This window comes from Glycine soja, chromosome 18 (assembly GCF_004193775.1).
Source record: "Glycine soja cultivar W05 chromosome 18, ASM419377v2, whole genome shotgun sequence".
NCBI lineage: Eukaryota > Viridiplantae > Streptophyta > Magnoliopsida > Fabales > Fabaceae > Glycine > Glycine soja.
In genome coordinates this window covers 24,625,790-24,648,556 of record NC_041019.1, presented here as the reverse complement: position 1 = coordinate 24,648,556, position 22,767 = coordinate 24,625,790, and the positions used below count along the sequence as shown (strand labels likewise).

The window sequence follows — 22,767 nt, the reverse complement described above, 5'->3', positions numbered from 1 at the left end:
GCTAGAATAGTTTTTTTTAGTTTAGGCTAAAGGTACGTTTCTCTTAGGCTCTTATTCACAAAGGACCCTAGGGTTAGGTACCTTAGTCTCTTTTTCTGGGTTAGGAACTGAGATTGATTGTGACTTCTTCTAATAATTTTATGTGTATAGTGAAAATCTAATTCGGATTGGATTAGATAACTAGATTAGCTTCTCTAGAGATAAAAAGTGAACCAATATAAAAATTGGTGTACATCTTCTCTTGATCTTATCTTTCATACTCAATATAGTCTTGATCGCTTTACTGAAGGTTAAAGAAAATATATTTTTGTGAAATAACTTTAACAAAAGATTATTGTATTAAGGGTGATTGATTGAATATTGGTTTATCAAAAGTTTGTGATATGATCCTTGGAAAAGAAGCTTTTTTTTACTCTTGTTTTTTTAAGTTTGATTTAAGTTAGAAACTAATTCACCTTCAATTGGTATCAGAGCTACATCTTGAAAGTTGCTCAAGATAACAGTTTTTCTAAAATGGGCTCTAAACAAACCACTTTCAAAGACGGTACATCTTTCAATCGACCTCCATTGTTTGAGTGAGAACATTTTTTGTTTTAGCAAAAAAGAATGGAAATCATTTTTCAGTCAATTGATCCTATATGGAATGCTATTGTTAAAGGACCATTTTTTCCAACTAAAGATGTAAATGGTGAATTGGTACCCAAAGAATAGGATGAGATGAAAGATGATGAGAAAAGAATAGTTAAAGATGATTAAAAGGCTAAAAACATTTTAACTTCTGGTTTATCTTCTGATGAATTCTTTCGTACTGCAAGGTGCAAAAGTGCAAAGGAAATATGGAAAATGCTTGAAGTCACTCATGAAGGCTCTAGAGATGTAAGAAGATCAAGAAACCACACTATTCTATCCAAATATGAAGCTTTAAGAATGAAGAATGGAGAAACCATTTTAGAACTTCAAACAAGATTCACCCATATTGTGAATCACCATCTTGGTCTTGGAAAAATGTTTGAAGCTGATGAGCCAAATATCAAAATCCTCTAAACCTTCAAAGAAGATAGAAAGCAACAACAACACCTTCACATGCTTCGAATGTGGGAAGCAAGGTCACATCAAATCTAAATGTCTTATCTACCTTAGAAAACAACTTGCTGAAAAGAAAGGAAAGAAGGACAAAAAACAGAAAAAGGCCTACATAGCTTGGGAAGACAATGGATCCACATCCTCTGACTCTTCTAGTGAAGAAGATGTTGCAAATATGTGCTTGATGGTGGATTCAATGGATGACTCTTCAACCATTGAAGAAACTGAGGTAAATTTTGAATTTGAAGAAGTTTTGAAAGCATTTAATGAAATGCATCATGAAGCGCAAAGGCTTGTTGTTTCAAACAATAAGTTGATAAGCGATCTAAAACTGTATATCACTAAATTGGATTCAACACAAAGTGAGCTAGAAAAATTGAGACAAGAAAATGAAAAACTTGTTTCAAGCTATAAAGCCACTGGTTGTGTTTGTGCATCTACTACTCTTAATATGAATGATTACAAATTTTTGCAAATTGAGTTTAGAAAGTTCAAAAAGGATCACTATGAAGAACGTATGAAGTTGCAAACTGAGCCTTCCTATCTTAAAGATCTGTTTAGAAAATTGAACAAAGGAAAGAGTGATCTTAGTCACTTGCTCAGTGTGCAAAAGAATACTACCAAATAGACTGGATTGGGATATGACAAGCAAACTACCTTTTCTACGAAAACCAAGTTTTCATCCTTCAAAAAGGTGAACCCAAACAAAGTCTGCAGAAAGAAAACCATAGTGCATTCTAATCCTAAAGCAATGACTTGTCATTATTGCATGAAAAAAGGATACACACATCTTATAAATGCTATGTTAGGAGATTTGACGTACCTAGAGGTAAATGTGTTTGGATTCCTAAAGATTTAATTGTGGAAATTAACCTTGTTGGACCCAACCTCAATTGGGTACCACCTGTCTCTAGTTGATTTTGTCTTGTAGGTGTGCCTAAAAGTAAGGGACTCATTATGGTACTTGAATAGTGGCTACGCTAGGCACATGATGGGTGACAAGTCTAAAATTACTGACTTTGTGTCAAAGGAAGGAGGATATGTCACTTTTGGAGACAACAATAAGGGAAGAATTTTGGGAGAAGAAACATTGGAAATCAGCACAAGACACAAATAAAAAATGTTCTATATGTTAATGGACTTAAGCACAATCTCTTGAGCATTAGTCAACTATGTAACAAAGGCTTCAAAATTGAATTCAACAAGAACTGTTGTCTCATTTGTGAAGCTATTTCTGGTCAGGTTGTTCACATAGGTAAAAGAATAGGTAATATCTACATGTTGAATATTGAACATGCATCATTTCATGAACTTAGTTGTTTGGTAAGTAAGATTCATGATTCTTGGTTATGGCATCGTAGGGCTGCACATATAAACATGCATCATCTCAATCATCTAGTTAAAAAGGACTTAGAAATTGGTATTCCGAAACTCAAGTTTGAGAAAAATAAATTATTTGAAGCATGTCAAAAAGGGAAACAAGTTAAAAATTATTTTCAAAGTAAAAACATTGTTTCTACTTCAAAACCCCTTAAACTACTTCATATAGATTTATTTGGGCCTTCAAGAGCTATGAGTTTGTGTGGCAACTACTATGGCTTAGTAATTGTAGATGACAATTCAAGGTTCACTTGGACTTTGTTTTTGAAAACCAAAAGTGAAGCATTTGATGCTTTTCGCAAACTTGCCAAATTTATTCAAAATGAGAAAGGTCTTAATATTGTTTCAATTAGAAGTGATCATGGGGTGAATTTCAAAATGAGTATTTTGAAAATTTTTATGAAGAAAATGGAATTCACCATAATTTTTTTGCCCCGAGAATCAACAAAATGATGTTGTGGAAAGGACAAATAGATCCCTTGAAGAAAGAAACAAAACTCTTCTAAATCAAACAAAGTTACCAAAGTACTTTTGGGCTGATGCTGTGAGTACTATTTACTATACTTTAAATAGGGTACTTATAAGACCTATTCTAAAGAAAACCCCTTATGAACTTTACAAAGAAAGAAAACCAAATATATCTCACTTAAGTGTCTTTGGTTGTCAATGTTTTGTTTTAAATAATGGTAAAGAATCTCTTGGCAAATTTGATGCAAAAGTCGTTGAAGCTATTTTTCTTGGTTATTCATTCCAAAGCAAAGCATATAGAGTGTTTAATAGGAGAACTTTATGTGTAGAAGAATCTGTACATGTTGTGTGTGATGAAACTAATTCTATTGTTCAAGAACATTCTTTGGAAGATGAAGATGCAGGTTTTCAGGATAAGGACTTTATGTGAACTTTATGTGCTTGAATAGGTTTTTCTAGTTTGGGCTAAAGGTAGGTTTCTCTTAGGCTCTTATTCACAAAGGACTCTAGGGTTGGGTACCTTAATCTCTTTTTTTGGGGTAGGAACTGAGATTGATTGGGATTGCTTGTAAGAATTTTATGTGCATAGTGAAAAATTTGTGTTGGATTAGATAACTGGATTAGCTTTTCTAGAGATAGAGAGTGAACTAGTATAAAAATTTGGGCTGTGATCAATTTATTAAAGGTTAAATAAAATATCTTTTTGTGAAAGACTTTAATAAAAAATTATTGTATTAAGGGTGATTGATTAAATATTAGTTTATCAAAAGTTTGCATTACAATCCTTGCAAAAGAAGTTTTTTTTTACTCTGGTTTTTTTAAGTTTGATTTAAGTTATAAACCAATTCAACCCCCCTCCTCTTGGTTTGTGAGTTCCATCATCTTTTTCAAGGGTTAATTATCTATGAATCTAGGATTTAATCAATTCAGTTGAATCTTGGTTGCATTGACCTGAGAATATGATTGGAAATCGAATAGCATATGATGAATGCTATGGAATTCGAGCCAACAATACTTTTTCCTTTTATTTTCCATTTTCACTACAAAATTCTATTCAAAATCATAAATTGTTTCTTTTCTCGCTATAGCAAACTCTTCTCTCGCTACAACAAATTTATTTTTTTTAAATTGATAAACAATTTCTCATTTGCCCAAGTGAATGGACAACTGGCTGCTATGAATGCTTCACATGCTTTCAATGTTTTAGATAATATTTTTTTTTCAATTCCTATATATTACATCGAGTCTCTCTGGTTATGATAGAAGACTACAAGAAGATTGAGCCAGGGATGCAAGAGAAGACCCTAGGATTCTCATGAGCCTTAGGGTAGATTTTGGGTCCATGGGCTAAGTATGAGCCCACTAATCTTTGTACATATTAAATTAAGATTTCATTATTTTTGTACCCTAATAATGTAGGATTTTTCAGCCCTTACATTTTAGGCCACCTAGACTAGTTTTTGTATTAGCGATAGTTTTGTAATTTCACATGCATTAACTGCACTATTTGATGTGTGTGTGTTGGGAGAGAAATTTAATTGAATTGGGAGAAGCTCAATCCAATTAAATTTTGGACCATCCTAAGGGGGAGGTGAGCATTTGCTTACTACACCCCATTGCCACATCATATAGTCATATTTTGTGCATGTCCTTCATGCTTTACATGCCTCATGACACCTAAGCACACTCAATGGAGAATCTTGGACTTGATCTTGGATTAGTGGGCTGAACCATAGCTAAAATTCACTAATCATAATTAGTGAAATTTTGGCTCCAAATTTGGCTCCACCAATTCAAATTCAAATCCAAGTGAAATTTGAATTTTCCTTCCAATTTTGTGTGACACTTAGGCTATAAATAGAGACCTTGTGTATTCATTTTTTCAACTTTGATCATTGGAGAATTACACTTCAAAGTTTAGACCTCATTTGAGGCATAAAATTTCGTGCTCCTTCTCTCCTTCTCCCTCTAGTCATCTTCTCCTACCTTCAAGTTCTTATCCATGGCTTCCTATGTGATGCAATCCTACCCCGCAAGGGCATTGGATAGAAGACTCCAAGTAGATTGGGCCAGAGATGCAAGAGAAGGCCCTAGGATTCTCATGAGCCTTAGGGTAGATTTCGGGCCCATGGGCTAAGTTTGAGCCCGCTTATCTTTGAACATATTAGATTAAGGTTTCATTATTTTTGGGCCTTGTATTTAGGGCTCCATAAAATAGGTAAGGAACCCTAGAAATGTAGGATTTTTTAGCCCTTGTATTTTAGGGCACATAGACTAGTTTTTGTATTAGGGGTAGTTTTGTAATTTCACATGCATTAAGTGAATATTTGATGTGTGTGGTTGGAAATAAATTTAATTGAATTGGGAGAAGCTCAATCCAATTAAATTTTAGAGGGGGAGGTGAGCATTTGCTTACTACACCCCATTGCCACATCATATAATCACACTTTATGCATGTCCTTCATGCTTTACATGCCTCATGACACCTAAGCACACTTAGTGGAGAATCTTGGACTTGATCTTGGATTAGTGGGCTGAACCATAGCTAAAATTCACTAATCATAATTAGTGAAATTTTGGCTCCAAAATTTGACTCCACAAATTAAATTTCAAATTCTAGTGAAATTTGAATAGAAATTCAAATTTCCCTCGAATTTTGTGTGACACTTAAGCTATAAATAGGGGCCATGTGTGTTCATTTTCTTTTTGAACTTTGATGATTTGAAAATTAAACTTCAGATTTCAGAGCTCTCTTAGAGCATAAAATTTCGTGCTCTTCTCTCCCTCTCCCTTCATTCATCTCCTTCCTCCAAGCTCTTATCCATGGCCTCCTATGGTGGTGAGCTTCTTCTAGACTTATCTTCTCCTTGAAGTGGAGTCTCCTCTCTCTCTTCCTTCTCCATTACGCTGCCATTCATCTTCCAAGAAGCAAAGGAATCCATTGATGAAGAAGATCATAGGCCTACAAGCTCCAATGGAGCTTACATCACTATGGTGGTGAGCTTGTTCTTGACTCATCTTCTCCTTGAAGTGGCGTCTCCAATCATCTTTCTTCCTTCTCTATTCCGCTGCCATTGATCTTCAAGAAGCAAAGGACTCCATTGATGAAGAAGATCCAAGGCCTACAAGCTCCACATGGAGCTACATCATGTGGTATCAAGAGCATCGTCGTCTAGGTGATGTTCTTTTGCTTCCTCTATCTTTTTGTTCGTTCAATTCACTTTAATTTCTTGCTCTTCATCTTATTATCCATGTATAGCTTCCATTGTTTTGTGGTTTGGTGCTTTTTAGAGTAGATTCAAAAAAATAAACTGATTAAATCTTATATCTACACTTGTTCTTGCATTTCTATGGTTCAAATTTTATAGATCTACTCTTGAATAATGTTTTTGTGTTAATTTTAGGTTCTATCATTTTTCAGTCATAATCTTCTTGTGCTGAACCTTTAGATCTAAATTTTCTTCCAAAATATTGATTAGAAAAAAAAACACAAAAATCTTAAGTGTAAATCACTTAATCCATGTTGTCTTAGAATCATGTTTAGTCATAATAATTGTCACATTATGTTCTACGTTTGTGTTGAATTTTGATTTTGGTTGATTGAATTCTAGATACATTTGTTCATGTATTCTTGTCATTCTTAACCTATCTTTTGAATTTTGAGTCTAATTCATGGATGTTATTTAGTTCATAACATGTTCTAAATCAATTCCTAGTAGTCTTGTTGTTGAACTTTTTTTTTTGTTTTCTAAGTTTCCTACATGATGCCTATGAAGAAGTTGAGTTGTGTCTGGATTTGTGAATCAAAATAAGTCTTAAGCTCTCTTGAATTGTGTTATTCAAGACAGTTGAGCATAAGCAAACACAAATTGTAACTATCCAAGCCTTAAGCAACATAAACACTACTCTTGATTTCTAGGTTGAAATCGTTGGTGTTGGCAGCTTGAACATCCAAACTTGTAAAAATTACTGGGAATTGGTCACTACGAATTTTGAGCTAAAATTTATACTGAATTTTCTAGACATCTTGACCAAAATTAGAAAAAAAAAAAAGAACCAACTGATTTGGATAAATGAAAAAAAATAAGAAAAATCATACACTTTGGTAGGAAAATCAGTGTCCAGAGAAAAAAAAAGTGAAAGGGAAGTGTGCTTATTGTTTGGCTCAAAATTTGTTCTATAATTGGTGCCTATTTTATACCAATCATAGTTACGAAATTTCAATTGAAAAGTAGTGTGAAAACAAGTGCCAAAACTAGAGGTTTCTTGAGTTTTTTTTATAGTTTTTCTACTCTACTCTAGAGTCATTCTAGGTTTCTCTTTGAGTCCTAGCTTGCTTTGTGTGCTTTTCATTGCTTTAATTGTTGAATAATCCTTGAAATTTGTCTTGTTAAAACTCAATTGGTTTAGCTTTCATTTCATTTTTTTTGTCTTTGGTTATTGCTTGTCTCTTTGTTTCCTTGTTTGTGAGTTGTCATATAGGGAATTGGAAAGGAGGATTGGTGCCATCCCTTGAAGAATTGGAGTCAAGAAGCAAGGGGCCAACCACCTTAAGAGCTATTGGACTAAGAAGAACTCCAAATTGAGTGAATCACCAAAGAGAGAACAACCACCAAAATTGAGGATCGTTTTGTAATTTTGTAACTGGCAATTTACTTATCTTCATTGCTTTCAAGTTTTGTAACAAAAAGGTCTTTCATTGGAAGTGTGTTGGGAGCCTTCAATAGGTTATCAAACTTCCATTTGTGTGTAATAATTTTAGGCAATTTTCCCTTAAGATAGTCAGTGTTTTGTTGAGAACCTTAACTGTGGTCATCCAAACACTCCTAAGATCCGCCTAGTTTACATTTCTTGCACTTTAATTTCTTGCTTACTTTCATAGCTTATTTTATTTACTAGTCATGCCTAGTTTATCTTGTAATTACATAATACTTTCTTCTTGCTTATCACGTTTATCTTGAGTTCTTTTGAACCCTAACTTTTACCTTTTTCAAACCCCAACAAGAAAGAACCATAACTTAGGAACCAACATGAGTCATCATTCATCTAGTGTTAATGGAGAGGGTACTATTCATAAGGACCCTTTATCTAGAATCTTAGATGAGTTGAGTTCCCTCAAGTTATGGAAAGAAAAACTAGAAAGAAAAGAAAAATGAAAAGAGAGGGTAGAAATAAATCAAGATGAGAGAGAACAAATAAGAGAGGAAGAAAGAAGAAAAATAATGAAAAAAATGGAAAAATAAAAACATGCCTCCTATAGTAGTCATGACTCTTGCAAGAGCCTAAGTGAAGAACTTAGAGACTATTATAGAGGAAGGCATAGGTCACATCCTAGACCTCACTCCCATAGGAGAGAAAAGGAAAGAAAACCTTAAGAGGCTAACATTAACCTCTCATACTTCCATGGGAAGAACAATATAGAGGCTTATTTAGATTGGGAAATGAAGGTTGAGAAACTCTTTGTTTACCATCATACAAGTGAGGAAATGAAGGTTCCTTTGGAAGGTTCCTTTGGCTACCCTTAGCTTCCAAGGGTATGCACTCTATTGGTGGACTTCCCTTGTTAGGGAAAGAAGGATTCATGGGATCCTTCAGTAGAGTATTGGAATGACTTGAAAAGTGCCCTTAGGAAGAGTTACATCCCCTCCTACTATGAAAGGGAGCTTATGGACAAGCTCCAAAGGCTTAGACAAGGGAGTATGGGTGTTGAAGAGTATAGGCAACAAATGGAACTACTCCTTTTGAGAGTTGGGCTTAGGGAGGAGGAAAGAACAAGTATTGCTAGGTTCCTTAGTGGGCTTAATATGGAAGTGAGGGATAAGGTTGATCTCCTTCCATATAGGGACCTAGATGACCTAGTCCAACTTTGCATAAGGGTAGAGTAACAACTTTAAAGGAAGCCTACTTCAAAATATTATGGCTCTCACTCTTATCCAAAGAAAGACCAAGGTCAAGGCATCTTAGGAGCTGCACCTTCTAAGCCCAAAGATGATAACGGGAAGACAATAAAAAAGCAACCCCCTAAGGCTAGTATGCGAGAGAAGGCTAGCTCTATAAAGTGCTTTAAATGTCTTGGAAGATGACACATTGCTTCTCAATGCCCCACCAAGAAAACCATGATTATGGGAGGCAAAGACATTTATAGTAGCCAAGATAAGGTTACAACTTCACCTTCCTCTAGTGAAAGTGAAGAAGCAAAAGGGGAAGAATCTAGTGAAGAAATCTACCCCCAAGAAGAAGGGGACCTTTTAATGGTCAGAAGGCTTCTAGGAGACCAATCTTGTGACTTAACCCAATCTCAAAGAGAGAATATTTTTCACACAAGGTGTAAATTTTTTTATAACACATGCTCTCTCATTGTAGATAGTAGTTCATGTTGCAATTGTTGCAGCACAAGATTAGTCTCTAAGTTGAGCCTTGCTATCACTCTCCATCCAAAGCCTTACAAACTTCAATGATTCAATGAGCAAGGGGAGATGATAGTCAATCAACAAGTGAAAGTGCCCTTCTCCATTGGAACATATAAGGATGAAGTGATTTGTGATGTAGTTTCTATGGAGGCAGGACACCTTCTCTTAGGTAGGCCATGGCAATATGATAGGAAAATCATCTATAATGGCCTAACTAATGAGATAACCCTCACCAACCTTGGAACATAGTTTGTGTTGCATCCTCAAACACCTCCGTAGGTGGCCAAAGATCAACTAACTATGAAAGATAAGAGGGATGAGGAAGAAAAACTAAAAAAACAAAAAGAAAAAGAAGGATAGTAAGGCCTTGTCTTCAAAGGCCAAGGGGAAGGAAAAAGAGGGAAAGGATTCCTCCAAGAAGATTGTTAAGAAGGAAAACCTTTTTGCAACAAAAGGTGATATCAAAATAGCACTCCTTCTTAAACAATCCTTCTACCTTCTCCTATCAAGGGAAACATCCCTTAGCACTGTCATACCTCTTGAGCTTGAGGTTATTCCTCGAGTAAAGGAGTTGTTGGATGAGGGTTTGGTTCGTAAGAGCTTAAATCATAGTTAGCCAAAGGCCATTCAAATTTTTCCCTAGGGCAGTCAAATAATCTTAAAAAGAAGAACAAATGTTTGGGTTGAGCAACATATACATTGTTGAACAATACCAACTCACATTGCACTTTTTTATTGCAAAAGTTATACACTAAGGAGTTTAGTCAACCAAAGAAAATGAGATATCAGACCTTGAAGTCAAGATCCAAATGAAATAACAACAATCACACTAGAAGGGGGGTTGAATAGTGTGTTAATAAAAGATAATGACTTTTAAAATGTTTATCATAGGTTCAGACACATATGTATGCGTATAGGTTGATTCGTCCATTGAAAAGAAATAAGTTTTGATAAAGCTAAGTTCAATCGTCTAGTGACTATGTAAAATAAAGTTTTAAAACAGTTTTTCAAGCAAACACTTGGTATGGAAAAAATGATAGAAAGCACTAAGAGAATTCTTAATAAAACCGTTAAAGAAAAGACATGGAAACATTTGATTTATACTGGTTCAATCAAACATAGGTATGTTCAGTTCTCTTTTACTATTTCACTAATAAAAAACTTGATTACAAAACAAGTATTCTATCTTGTCACTTCTGGCTATACAAGTATTCTTATAGCCACTTTTGGTACTATCTTAAACTCCTATTGAATCTAAGAATACCCAAGTATTGTTTAACGCTAAGCCACTCCTAGCATTCATAAATAGTAGTTTGAATGAATACAAGTATTCAGTAACACTCAATGAGTGGATAAGAAATAAAGCTCAAGTACAAGATAACTTTGTTTAGCAAAGAATAAACAATGAAAGCTTAAATGAATCCTGCAATGATTTTTGTAGAGCTTTGCTTCAAAGTTATTCTTGTTTTCTCGTAATAATTTCCTCATCTTACTTTTTGGGTCGAGTATGCCTTTTATAGACTTCAATGAAGAATCCATTATGGGATTAGTGCTGAGTCTTTGAAATGATCGTTGTCTCACACTAGGATATAAGGCTACATGGTATGTTCTAAGTCAAGAGGAAAAGAACAAAAGTGCATATAACTGCATGAGCTCCTTGTCCTTGAAGAAAGCGACCCTTGAGGAATATTCTATGTAGACCTTCTATTCTCTTCTATTATGTCCTTTCCTTAAATTCAAATGTTAACAATTCAAATAAAGAGAGGAAAAATAAATTTTTATGAGAGAGAATATGTGTACTTCCCTTTTCAGTTAGCATAACTTTTTCGTTCTACATTGGACATAATAAAAGTATGTATGAGACTTATACCAATTAGACATGTGTTGAACATACTCAGTGTATAACATTGATTAATACAAGGAGTGGACACTCTTGATTAATAATTAAGAGAACATTTTCTCCTTTGAGTATGGACGAGATTTGTAGATAAAATTTAAGTCTTTTAACAAAAATGGTCTTACCCACTTGTCATAAAATCATAATATATCAATAATTTATACTCTTTGTTAATTATCAAAATTTATGGTAGGCGAGAATGGTGGTCGAGACCTAACACCAAATCCCTCCATTGTGACCTCAAGCTTCCTACAGAAATAAGGGTTTGAAGCCAATGGAATCCCACCGCTTCTTATTACTATCAAATGAGGTGTGAGTCTCAAAAATTAGAAACATAGGAGTGAAGGACAATATCTTTAAGATACCATGTGCAAGCACGCCTTGCACCCCTAATATTCCATACTATCAAAGAAAAGTGCTTAAACCATCCATGGAAAGAAACACTGAAGATAGGTGGGCAAAAAAGGCCCAATCAAGTTGTCAAGGATGGACCTGGTCAGACACCATAGGCACCGAATCTGGCTGGACTACCTTCATGGTTGCACACTCATTAGCGGGGGCATTTTCTTCCTCCATCAAAACGGAATACCTTATGCTGAAAACCTTATGCATGTTAACCATGGATTTTCCCTCGCCATCGATGTCATAAACTTTCAACGATGCCCCTTTTTTGCATTCTTTAATTGGCGGGTCGCTTTATGCTTTTCTTCAGCATTAATTTGGAAGAATTTGCCTTTTTAATATATTGTTGTAAATAAACTTGTCTCTCATCTCATTGACGTTTATTATTGGGAACTTTTTTTATTTTGCTCCCTGATGGATCCTGACTACGTGGGCCCGAGATTTCATTTAAGTGCTTGATATTCTATTGCAACCCCTGGAATCGAGAATTTTGGCTCATTAATTCGTGAATTGCGTTCACCATAATTATTTACATGATGCCCTTATTTGCACCATAATTATTATTGGTTTGATCTATAACTTCCTTTTATCTAGAATTACGATTCTTGTTTTCACAATTAGCCAATCGCCATGTATTAAAACCTGATTTTGGATACCTGAATTAATGGTAATGATTGTATCCATTACGCCAATATTGGAATCATTTGCATTCATTGACATTGATTAATTCGCCAGAGCCGTCTGGTTAGGTGAAATTTGGACAACCGTCGAATTTTGATCAAGCTTTGAAGACTCTTCCATTGGTGATTGAACTGAAACTTTGCACCCCTTAACAAATGCCCAAACATCCACACTATGAACAAATATGATGCAAACCTTCACATTCTACTTTATATCAGTGTTCTTGGATCCAAACTCTCTCAACCATTGGTTTGTTCAAATCAATATCCACACTTACTCGCATATCTACCCTTTCAAGCATCTAGGGTGTTTGAGTCCACCCTAATAGGCCTACCAATGCAGTTGCCAAAGCCAAGAGTATACTCCCATCATAAAAGAAAAGATTAAGGCCTAGGAAACAAATCCATACCATTGTTCTATCAATGGTAGCTTTAGGGGGAACAAAACTCTGGAGATCAAGTTTGAACTGTGGGATAATGATCAAAGTTCATCCAAGGACCACCCTCCATGACATTCACCCTATCTCCCTCCGGGTCAAATTTCACCATGAAATAATCATTGTCAATATCAATCATGTCAAAACCTGCCATAAGTTTCCATAATTTACCAAGACGGTTAGACATTACATTTATAGCCAATCCATTTGCCAAGTAACTTGACAGCAAGAGCATATTGCCATGGCACACAAAGACCTTCAAAACCTGAAGTATCAATATGCACCATCAGTTTCAAGGGATTACCATCTTTTCCTTGTTATTCGTCACCTTATCCGTATTGACATATATTACCTCCACCACCGTCGTTCAGTGGTTCGTTGCCTAAACCTGCTCCACCCATGGCATTCGCATAGAAAAAACCCTAGTGGTTCTCCATTATACTTGTAATCTCTTCTAAGAAAAAATACTTATTCAAAATAGTTTCTAATTTTAATAATTTTTTTTTCATCTTTCTGGTTATTTTAAAGAACTAAAACAAGCGCATTAAAAAAATGATTTTGTTTTTTTTAAACAAGGTATTCTTTTATGAAAAAGTGTAACAAAGGAACTCTTAATCTACAACAAAATGTTTTGATACAACCTTAGAAAGGACTAATTTTGGTTTAAGAGATAACATTAGAATGTTTTGATTTTTTTTCTGTTAATAGAAAATGGTTTGATTTTAATTGAGATAGAGATTAATGTAGAGGAAGTATATGTATAATTTCATAAATCCTTGTGAAATGAAACCATCTATAACAAAATTTATTTTCAAGAAATTCATAAAATCCAAAAGTCTCACTTTAATTATAAAAAGAGCATACTCACCGTCAAATTTCAAAATAGGGGACCTTGCTCAAAAACCAGAAATATAAAACCCTCAGTTTCCCCCACATAGTTTACCCCCTCCGTTTCCCCTCGTCAGAATACCGCCCCACAAAAAAAAAAAATGAAACAAGACACAGACAACAACGGAACCCTCGGCGGGTCCGAAGATTCCCTCCTCCGTTCATGTCTCTCTCTTCTCACGCGCCGCAGCTTCACCGCTTGCCGCGAGTCCGCAAACCAAATCTCAAGATCCGACCCGACCGTCTCCCTCCATCTGGACCAAATCCTCGCGGTGGCGGACGTCCTCACCGCGGCGGAGAGCCGCCGAGGACCCTCCCACCCGCACGACTGGTACTCCGTCCTCCGCCTCCACCCCGGCGGCGCCGACAACCGCGACCTAGCACGACAGCACTTCAAGACCCTCGTGCGGCTCCTCGACCCGAACAAGAACAAGCTCCCCTTCGCCGACGAGGCCCTCATGCGCGTGCGCGAGGCCTGGTGCGTTATCTCCGACCCAACGCGCAAGGCCCGCTTCGACAAAGAGATCGAAGAGTCAGCCAGAACGGCGTCGTTTTGGACAATGTGCCCTTACTGCTGGTACCTGCACGAGTACGAGCGCAAGTACGAGGACTGCGTGTTGAGGTGTTCGAATTGCCAGAGGACGTTCCACGGCGCGGCGGTGCCGCCGCCACCGCTGGAGGCGGTGGTGGCGGGAAAGGAGGAGTATTACTGCTACCACATGAGCTTGCCGGTGAGGTATCCGGTTGGCGAACGGTGTCGTTTCGGGGGTGAGGGGAATGGGGCGAGGAAGAGGATGAGGGTTAAGACGGTGGCTAATAGAATGAAAATGAAAAGGTTTGTTGATGCTAATAATGGTGAATCTGATAATGATGGGGTGAGGTAGTGTTTACTGTGTCAGTGTGGTTCTTGTCACAATTTTTCGGAGAATCTGAAAAAGGGGGAAGTTTAACTTGTTAGGGTTTTTGTTGATTACTATGTGTTTGAGGGTTTAGGAAAAGAAAGCATGCATTGCTTGAATTTTGCAGTTTTGCAATGCCGCTTCTGCTTATTGTAATATGTATATAATGAATGAATTATATTTTTTGGGGTGTAATAGTTTTTTCTTTTTTGGAAGGAAGACTAGTTTGGGTTTTTAGAGAGGTAATTAGGAAATATGTTGCACTTATGAATAGCTGGAAGGACTGTGATTCTCTTTTTGGAGATTTGGTCCTGTTCTTCAGTTTGCTGGATTATACTATATATGACTTATGATTTTGACTTGATGATGATGCCCAAAGGGTGTTGGGATATATATGACTTATGACTTTGACTTGATGATGATGCCCAAAGGATGTTGGAATCATGACGACTCGTATCTTATTAGTGTATAGACATTCTGAATTTTAGCTAATTATGTTTTTTTGTTGTTGGTTGTGTGTGAAGACATTTTGAATTTGAATTTTGGATAATTTCTTTGGTAAGACGAGCGACTAATGTGTTTTTTTTAATGACTAATTAGATTAATTCTGGTTCAATTACAAAACGGACGATAAAAGTAGAGGAAGATGGGGTTTTTAGTTTTTATGATACTACGTCCGGTCATATATATTCAGCTGTACAACATTTGGATTTTGGCCATCGGCATACACAAATGCCTACAGAATAATTATGGTGAATCATACAAGAATCTATTATGGTGATTAGATGAAAAGGCGAAAATAGCTTGGTAGTAGTAGCTATTACTCCCTGTCCTTGCCACGTTATTTATTTATGATGAATATTAGTTTTAGATATCCTTTACCTAAATCTTTTAATTGTGATAGTGGAGTACAGGTAAAACCAACTTAAGAAGATGGCTGGCCCAAAATGTGCTGCAAAATCCTGATGATTTTCTTCAAATCCAATGTCTGTTGACACATCCAATACGTCCAACAGAAACCCAAGATGACACACAGCCACTTCCGACAATTTATTCTCCCGTCCGCATCCATTAAATAATTGGAACCTTACCTTTTTTTTAAAAGGCAAATTTTATTAAATGATTTGGCCCACAAGGTGTGTTCCAAAATCATAACAGAAGATACATGTTATGTTTACATAGAATAACCTCATGAAAGCCTCACAAAAACTTCATAGATTGAGAAACATGAACAAACTAGTAGCTCAAATAACAGCTACTAAACAGTCTAAAACAATAAAAGATAGCAGCTGAAACACCATCCGTGGCAATTGATGAATCTTCAATCCCACATGAACTCCTCACCTAACAATCTTGATCCCATCAACAGCAAGTATAAGAGCCCACAAACTGAAGGATTAGTTTGCCAATTTACCACAGGGTACACAAATCCTTTTCGTTTGGCCTTCAACCATTACCAACATGCAATCTTGACCTTAGATAACATATCATCAATGCTGGTCTGTTTTCCTGTAAAGACCATTGCATTTCTGCATTTCCAGATTTCCCACATTATGGCAAACCATATTACTTGGCCTTCATTCCCACGAACACCCGGATTATATAACAGCCCAGTATATTGCAGGAAATTCCTCCATACCTGATTGTGTATGACATACTGCACTCCCAACCACTGAAAACAGGCTTACCACAATCCACAACTGAAGTATCGGCACTCAGAAAACAAATGATTGACAGATTCCTCCATCTCCTTGCAGCCGATGCAAACACATTATAAAGGTTGTAAAACTCCTCTACGTGCTAAATTATCTTTTGTTGGTACACGATTTCTTACCACACACCAAATGAAAGATTTAATTTTTGATGGCACCAGAGTATTCCATAGTAGCTTCCATCCCCCTTCAATACTTGTGCAATTGGTTTCCATGAGATTTTTGAATGCAGAATTGACCGTGTAGCCACCACTTGGATCAATCATCCATCTCCAAGTATCGCAGTCAGACCCTGCTACACCACCTATATCTAACTTATATCTGCCACTGTAACATCCTTAGAAACTGCTAAAGAAAACAAACGAGGATACTGAACACACAAGGGACCTCCCTCTACCCACTGGTTCTTCCAAAACAATGTGTCATTACCAAGTCCAACTTGTTTCTCCACCGCTTCCTTAAACCAGAATTTTCTAATCCCGTTCCCACCATTCTCCAAACTCCAAATATCTTCCCACCATGTTGAGCACTTCCTCTGCTCCACTAGATTGTTATGGAACCTTACCCATCCTTATTGTCAATTCTTTTCTGTACATACTGTATTTGTCTCAGCTGTGGGAATGTTTGAATAAGCTTCTCTAGAAACACTTATAGGAGAAGAAAATAATGATTACCTACTGAAGAGTTCATTTTAGTTTATGGAAAAATTCATCTCATTATTTTCTTCTCTTAGAATTGTTCCTAAAGAAGCTTACCCAAAATAGCCCTGAATATACATTTGTTCTATCTCCGAAGCCTCTCCTTCGTTGTGTCTTATATAATATTCATATGTTCATATTTGGGTGTCACTTATCTTTCTTATGAACATGAAAGGAGTTATACTAGTCACTAGCAGCAGCCAACAGAGCTATGACAGTTAATCATCCTAACACTGCAAAACAAATGTATTCTCTGTATAAACAAGAGTTATCCGTATAAAACATTTTAATATATTTATCAATATGTAAAATTTTATGGAATTTTCTGTATAAATATTTTGCACTATCAAATTAAATTCATAATCTGTTATAATTTCTACTGAATTTACAAATTATGTAACATCATTAGTAAATTACAAACAAATACATTTTAGTTTTCAAAACAATTCTGTAAACAAGTTAATCTCATATCTGCAAATTAGTAAAAAAATCCTGGAGATGTCTAATTCATCCAATCTTCAGATGAAGAAGCATCTACCATATATAAGAAAAATATAAACTAAATCCAAAAGTCACATCTCTTGTAATCACGTCTCAACGCCTATAAAACTGCAATTCTCTGCTACAATTGGCTTTGATTGCATCCTCCAATTTCTCAGCTTGATCAAAATCAACTTTAAAAGTAACCATAGATATGCCATCTTTACCAGTATCATAATCCTGCTTGATGTCTTCCACGTGAAAAGACTGCAGCTGGAAAAAAATAAATAAAAAGAAATGAAAAGTAGAAATTAGCAATAGATGCAGAAACATTTAGAATTGTAACACATTAACTATGTGTAGTTCTTGCAAGTTGCAATAACAGAGACATATACAGTGGTAATTGTATGGTTACAGCTTATACTTATATACACTCCTCAATCCTCACCATCATAAACCCCGTAAGCGCACAAGTACCAGAAGCTAGATTGTAATCATGCATTATCATAAATTTAAAAAATAAAAAATAAAAAACAGCAAAGGTTTTGTAACTTGGAGTCATTGAACCAGCAAAATCTCTGATAAGGAAAAATTAACAATGCAATCTAGACATGATTGGCCAAAAACAAGGGATAAACAAGAAGAAATTAAAATATGCAGCTCAAAAATTGATGTAAGATTCAATCATTTGCAGGAACTAGTTACGAAACAACCATGACTATCTAAAAATCATTTTAGGAAAATCTTATACTTCTCATCAGCTTTTTTCAGTATCCAATCAAAGTCATTGATATATATCAGCAAGAACTAACCTGATGGTTGAGAACTCCAACTAGCTCAAAGGGAACCTCTACACCCATTGGCACCTACATTTTTAACAAGATTATTCATAAGTCCACACACCAAAAGCAAGCATAATGAGTTCAAAAGGCCTTTAAGAAAGTGAAATGCTCGGTACAGCTTAAAGCCTAAAACTATAGATGCATAACAGACTAAGAAAATAGCCACCTTAGTTTTTACAAGGCAAGTTGGGGCATTTCTCAAGCATTCTGATGCAACTCCTCCATAAGCCCTGACCAATCCTCCAGTGCCTAATTTGATACCCCCAAAATACCTGATTAAGATAGATCACAACAAATTATAATCCAAATCCAGCACCAAAACAAAACAGCTTAGTGCTTAATACACATAGCATTGGCTTATGCACAAGACCATCCAAAAGCACACGCCACAGGAACTTTGTAAAGGAAAAAAAAAAAACAATCCTGATATTTTCAAAACTCAAGGATGTATAAATCCCTTTAGAGCATCAAAACATCTTTTTAGGGTATAAAATGGTACACATCAAATGTATAAATCCCTTCAAAAAAAAAATGCAAAAGTGAAATGTTAAAATAAGGTCGAGGTTAACCTGATCACAACCACCATTACTCTATCTATTCCTGAAGAATCAATAGCAGTTTGTATTGGTTTCCCAGCTGTTCCTGAAGGCTCACCATCATCATTGGACCGATATTGATCCCCCACCTGTTATAACAGATGGAAGGGTAAAACAAATAAAATAAAATAAAAATAGAAGAGCAAATCCAATCAACAACCTTAATGGAAGACAAAATCTGTTTTGTGCATAGTGCAGACAAGTAACAATTCATTATCTGTTTTATGCATATGTTTTATTATGTTTTCTATCTTCACTTATGCCATGCCTCTTCTATGTTCCAAATCCAATCAACACCCTTAATTTGTAATTAAACTAGCTAATGAGAAAAGTATTATCAACCACCTTGAGGCTGAGACTACGATAGCTGAAACCTCAATACATAGGGACCACAAAGTAGCTATCTTCAACTATAAGCAAGGCAAAAGACAAATCATTTCCTACTTATACCCTTCCTTTCGAGTGAAACATTCCTAATAAACAAACTAAATTTTCTGAGACCCAAAAACCAAAATGCAGAGGCAAAAATACAAGCAACCATCACTCATTGTTTCATCAAAGTAAAAGAAAAAAAAAAAAAACCTTTATTATGGTACCTTATAAGCCCAGCAATTGTGGGTGGCACGTGGATCCCGTACCTAATAACAACAAACGAAGCCAAAACACCCAATGTTAAAATAAATAAATAAATAAAATAAGCGCAAGAGAAGGGAGAGGAAGTGAACCAGGGAAAGGAAAGACATGGCGGATTTTTCATCGGGGATGGGGCCAGCAATGGCGATGAACTTGCTCTTTTTTATCTCCTTCTCGAAAGTGACCCTCTCTTGGAGGGTGGTGAAGGCCCCACCAGGATTGCTGCTGCTGGTGCTGGCCATGGTGGTTTTCTTAGCCTTGGCGATGTAGATGAGTGAAGCGTAGATGCGGTGCTGATAACTGGGTATTGTTACCGCCACAGGCATCTGTAAGGTGTGTGTACTGTGAACGCTGTAAGGTCTTCACCTGTAGGAGGATTTAGCATTTCTCGTCGGAAACCACGGCCTTTTCTTTCTCCTTCTCCCTTCAATCTCTTTCTTTTGTTTTCAGATTTTTTATAATAATAATAATAATAATAATAATAATTTTTTTTTCATACATGTAATCCATTCTTATTTTAGGGGATTGAAAACTAAACTAAACCGTTTGTGAATTATCAAATGGATTTAAAAAAAATAAAAAAAATACTTAAATAAAAAATTGTTAAAACAAAACATTTAAAAAATCACACACTTTTTACAATTTGGTTTGGTTTTTAAGTTTTATTATAAAAAATCAAATCAAATTGAACAAACTGCATATTATAATTATATTTTTTTACTAGGTAACTAGTAATTAGTAATAAATATTAAATAATTTATTAATTTTTTTTGTTTTATAACCAAAATGCATATTGTACTTTCATATGTTAACAAATGATGTGCTAATAGTGTTAAATAAATATCAAATAATGCACAAATTACTATTATATTACAAAAAAATGTTAGTTCTGGATGATCATTCGTCTCATTCACCTTAGATTTTGATGAATAACAACAAATATAAATTATTGATGTTCTAACAAGTTTTTCACAAATGGACAAAATTAATATGTTAAAGGAGTTAACAATATTCATTATCGTTCACACTCCAAGAGAGAATGCTCTGTTTTACTCAGCATTCAACACTTTATGAGAATCAATGTTATACTGTGTCTTTTGGTTAACACTCGCATCCGGCCAATAAAAAAACTATGATAGACAAAAAAGGAAAGTACACATGTTTTATTTTATACAAATTCAATTTGTCTCGCTTTATTTTGAATTGCTAACATTTGAATTTAAGGAAAGGATAACATAGAAGAGTATAGAAGTTATTCATGGAATATTCTCCTAAAGGTCGTTTTTGCTACAAACAAGGAGCACATGGTGTTGTTTGTACTATGGTTCACTCCTTTCAAATAGGAGCATGGCATGTAGCCTTATCTTCCAGTGTGAGACAACATCCTTTCCAAGGAATCAATATTGATCCTGTAACGGATCCTTCACTTAAGTCTATAAAAGGCAATCTCCATCCATAAAGCAAATGACAATAAATCTTACAAGAAAGCAAGAAAATATCTAAAGCAAAACTCTTTTGAAATCACCAGACGACTGATATACAATTTTCATTTGTTTACTCTTTGCTAAGCAAAGTAATTTTGTATTTGAGCTTAATTGTTTATTCATTCATTGAGTGTTACAAAATACTTGTATTCATCCAAATTTTTGTTTGTGAAAACCATGAGTGCCTTGTGTTAAACAATACTTGGCTTTCTTAGATTCATGGGGGGTATAAGAAAGTGTTAGAAGTGGTATTAAGAATGCTTATAAAGGCAAGAGTGACAAGTTAGAATACTTGTTTTGTAATCAAGTTTTGATTAGTGGAACCTTTTACTAGTGAGTAAAGGAGAATAGAACGTAGCTCAGGTTGAGTGAATCAGTATAAACCAAGCGTTTCTACTTTTCTCCATAACGGTTTATTAAGCGTTCTTATAGCACTCTCTATCACCTTATCGCCAGGTATTTATTTGAAAAATTGTTTTAAGAACTCTCTTTTATCAAGTAATTGGATGACCATATTTGCCTTCATTAAATATCTGTGTTATCTCCAGTGGACGACTTGTCACATATATATCACCATCTATATATGCTTTAATATTACACAAGTTTATATTGTACACACTGTTCACCCCCCACTCCCTTTTAGTGTGTTTATTATTATTTCAATTGGTATCATAGCTTGGCCTTAAGGGTTGAGTATTTGAAAATACTACGGAAAAGATACAATATATCAAAGATATGGAAGAATGATTCTCCTCCAATAAATCACCTCTGTTCAAAGGCATAAAGTATGACTACTGGAAGAAGTGTATGATAGCCCACTTCAAATTGATTCATATAGATATATGGGACATGGTGTAAAATGGAGATTATATTCCATATGATGATTAGCTGAATGAAATTCCTAGAGGCTAATGGATGGAGGAACAAGGACTCAAATTTCTGCTAAACTCCAAGGCTCAGAATGTGATGTTGTGTGCTCTTTCAGAAGAAGAATACACCAAGGTGCACAGCTTCATAAGTGCCAAACAAATGTGGGGCACTCTGGCTATAACATACTAAAGAACATCATAGGTAAAGAGGAACAAGCCCAGTCTCCTCACTCGTAAGTAAGAACTCTTCTCTATGGAAGAAAACAAAGACATGCAATGTATGTTTGGATGTTTTCAAACCATTCTTAATGAACTAAGATCCTTTGTTAGAACTTATGATAATTATGATCATATTAACAAAATTTTGAGAAGTTTGTCTAGGAAATGGAGAATGTATGTAACAACGCTGAGAGTATTAAAGAATCTTGACTCGATGTCCTTTGAGGAACTTGTTAATACCCTCAAGGTTCATGAACAAGAACTTCAGCAGGACAATGGATCCAAAAGAGAAAAGTCTCTGGCTCTCAGTAGTCAGAAGAATAAGAAGGCATCATCAACCAGAGAACAAGTCTTGAGAAGTTCGTCCAAAGTTCATAAAGTTGATGATTCATCTGATAATGAATATGAGGAAGACTCAGATGAAGATGAGCTCACCTTTATTTCTCGAAATATCCACAAGACATGGAGAAACAAAGGAAGCTCTAAGTGGAAAAACTCCTCAAGAAGAATGTCCAAAGAAAGGAAAGATAAAGACAAAAACTTCATAATTTGCTATGAGTACAAAAAGCTTGGACATTTCAAGTCTGAATGCTCAAAACTAGAAAAGAGTCAAGATAAGAAGAAATTCTTCAAGATTAGAGAAAAGAAGGGTCTTATGAGCACCTAGGAGGATCTGGACGACACCACATC

General features: G+C 35.5%; 3 protein-coding genes across 3 annotated transcripts; 2 read left to right on the top strand and 1 right to left on the bottom strand.

Annotated features, from left to right (window-relative positions):
• The first annotated feature begins 1,018 nt into the window (after positions 1–1,018).
• LOC114397121 lies at positions 1,019–2,200 on the top strand. The gene is made up of 2 exons (XM_028359236.1): positions 1,019–1,312; positions 2,015–2,200. Exons 1-2 carry the CDS (start codon positions 1,019–1,021, stop codon positions 2,198–2,200), a joined length of 480 nt encoding a protein of 159 aa, XP_028215037.1.
• An 11,427-nt stretch (positions 2,201–13,627) lies between these two features.
• Positions 13,628–14,906, top strand: LOC114395511. The gene has a single exon (XM_028357303.1). It carries the CDS (start codon positions 13,747–13,749, stop codon positions 14,527–14,529), a length of 783 nt encoding a protein of 260 aa, XP_028213104.1. The 5' UTR covers positions 13,628–13,746; the 3' UTR covers positions 14,530–14,906.
• A 2,402-nt stretch (positions 14,907–17,308) lies between these two features.
• Positions 17,309–19,951, bottom strand: LOC114395405 (IMPACT family member in pol 5'region). Its single transcript, XM_028357180.1, has 6 exons — positions 19,598–19,951; positions 19,469–19,510; positions 18,846–18,961; positions 18,443–18,548; positions 18,247–18,300; positions 17,309–17,707 (listed from the first exon to the last, which is right to left on the bottom strand). Exons 1-6 carry the CDS (start codon positions 19,829–19,831, stop codon positions 17,549–17,551), a joined length of 711 nt encoding a protein of 236 aa, XP_028212981.1. The 5' UTR covers positions 19,832–19,951; the 3' UTR covers positions 17,309–17,548.
• Between the last annotated feature and the right edge of the window lie 2,816 nt (positions 19,952–22,767).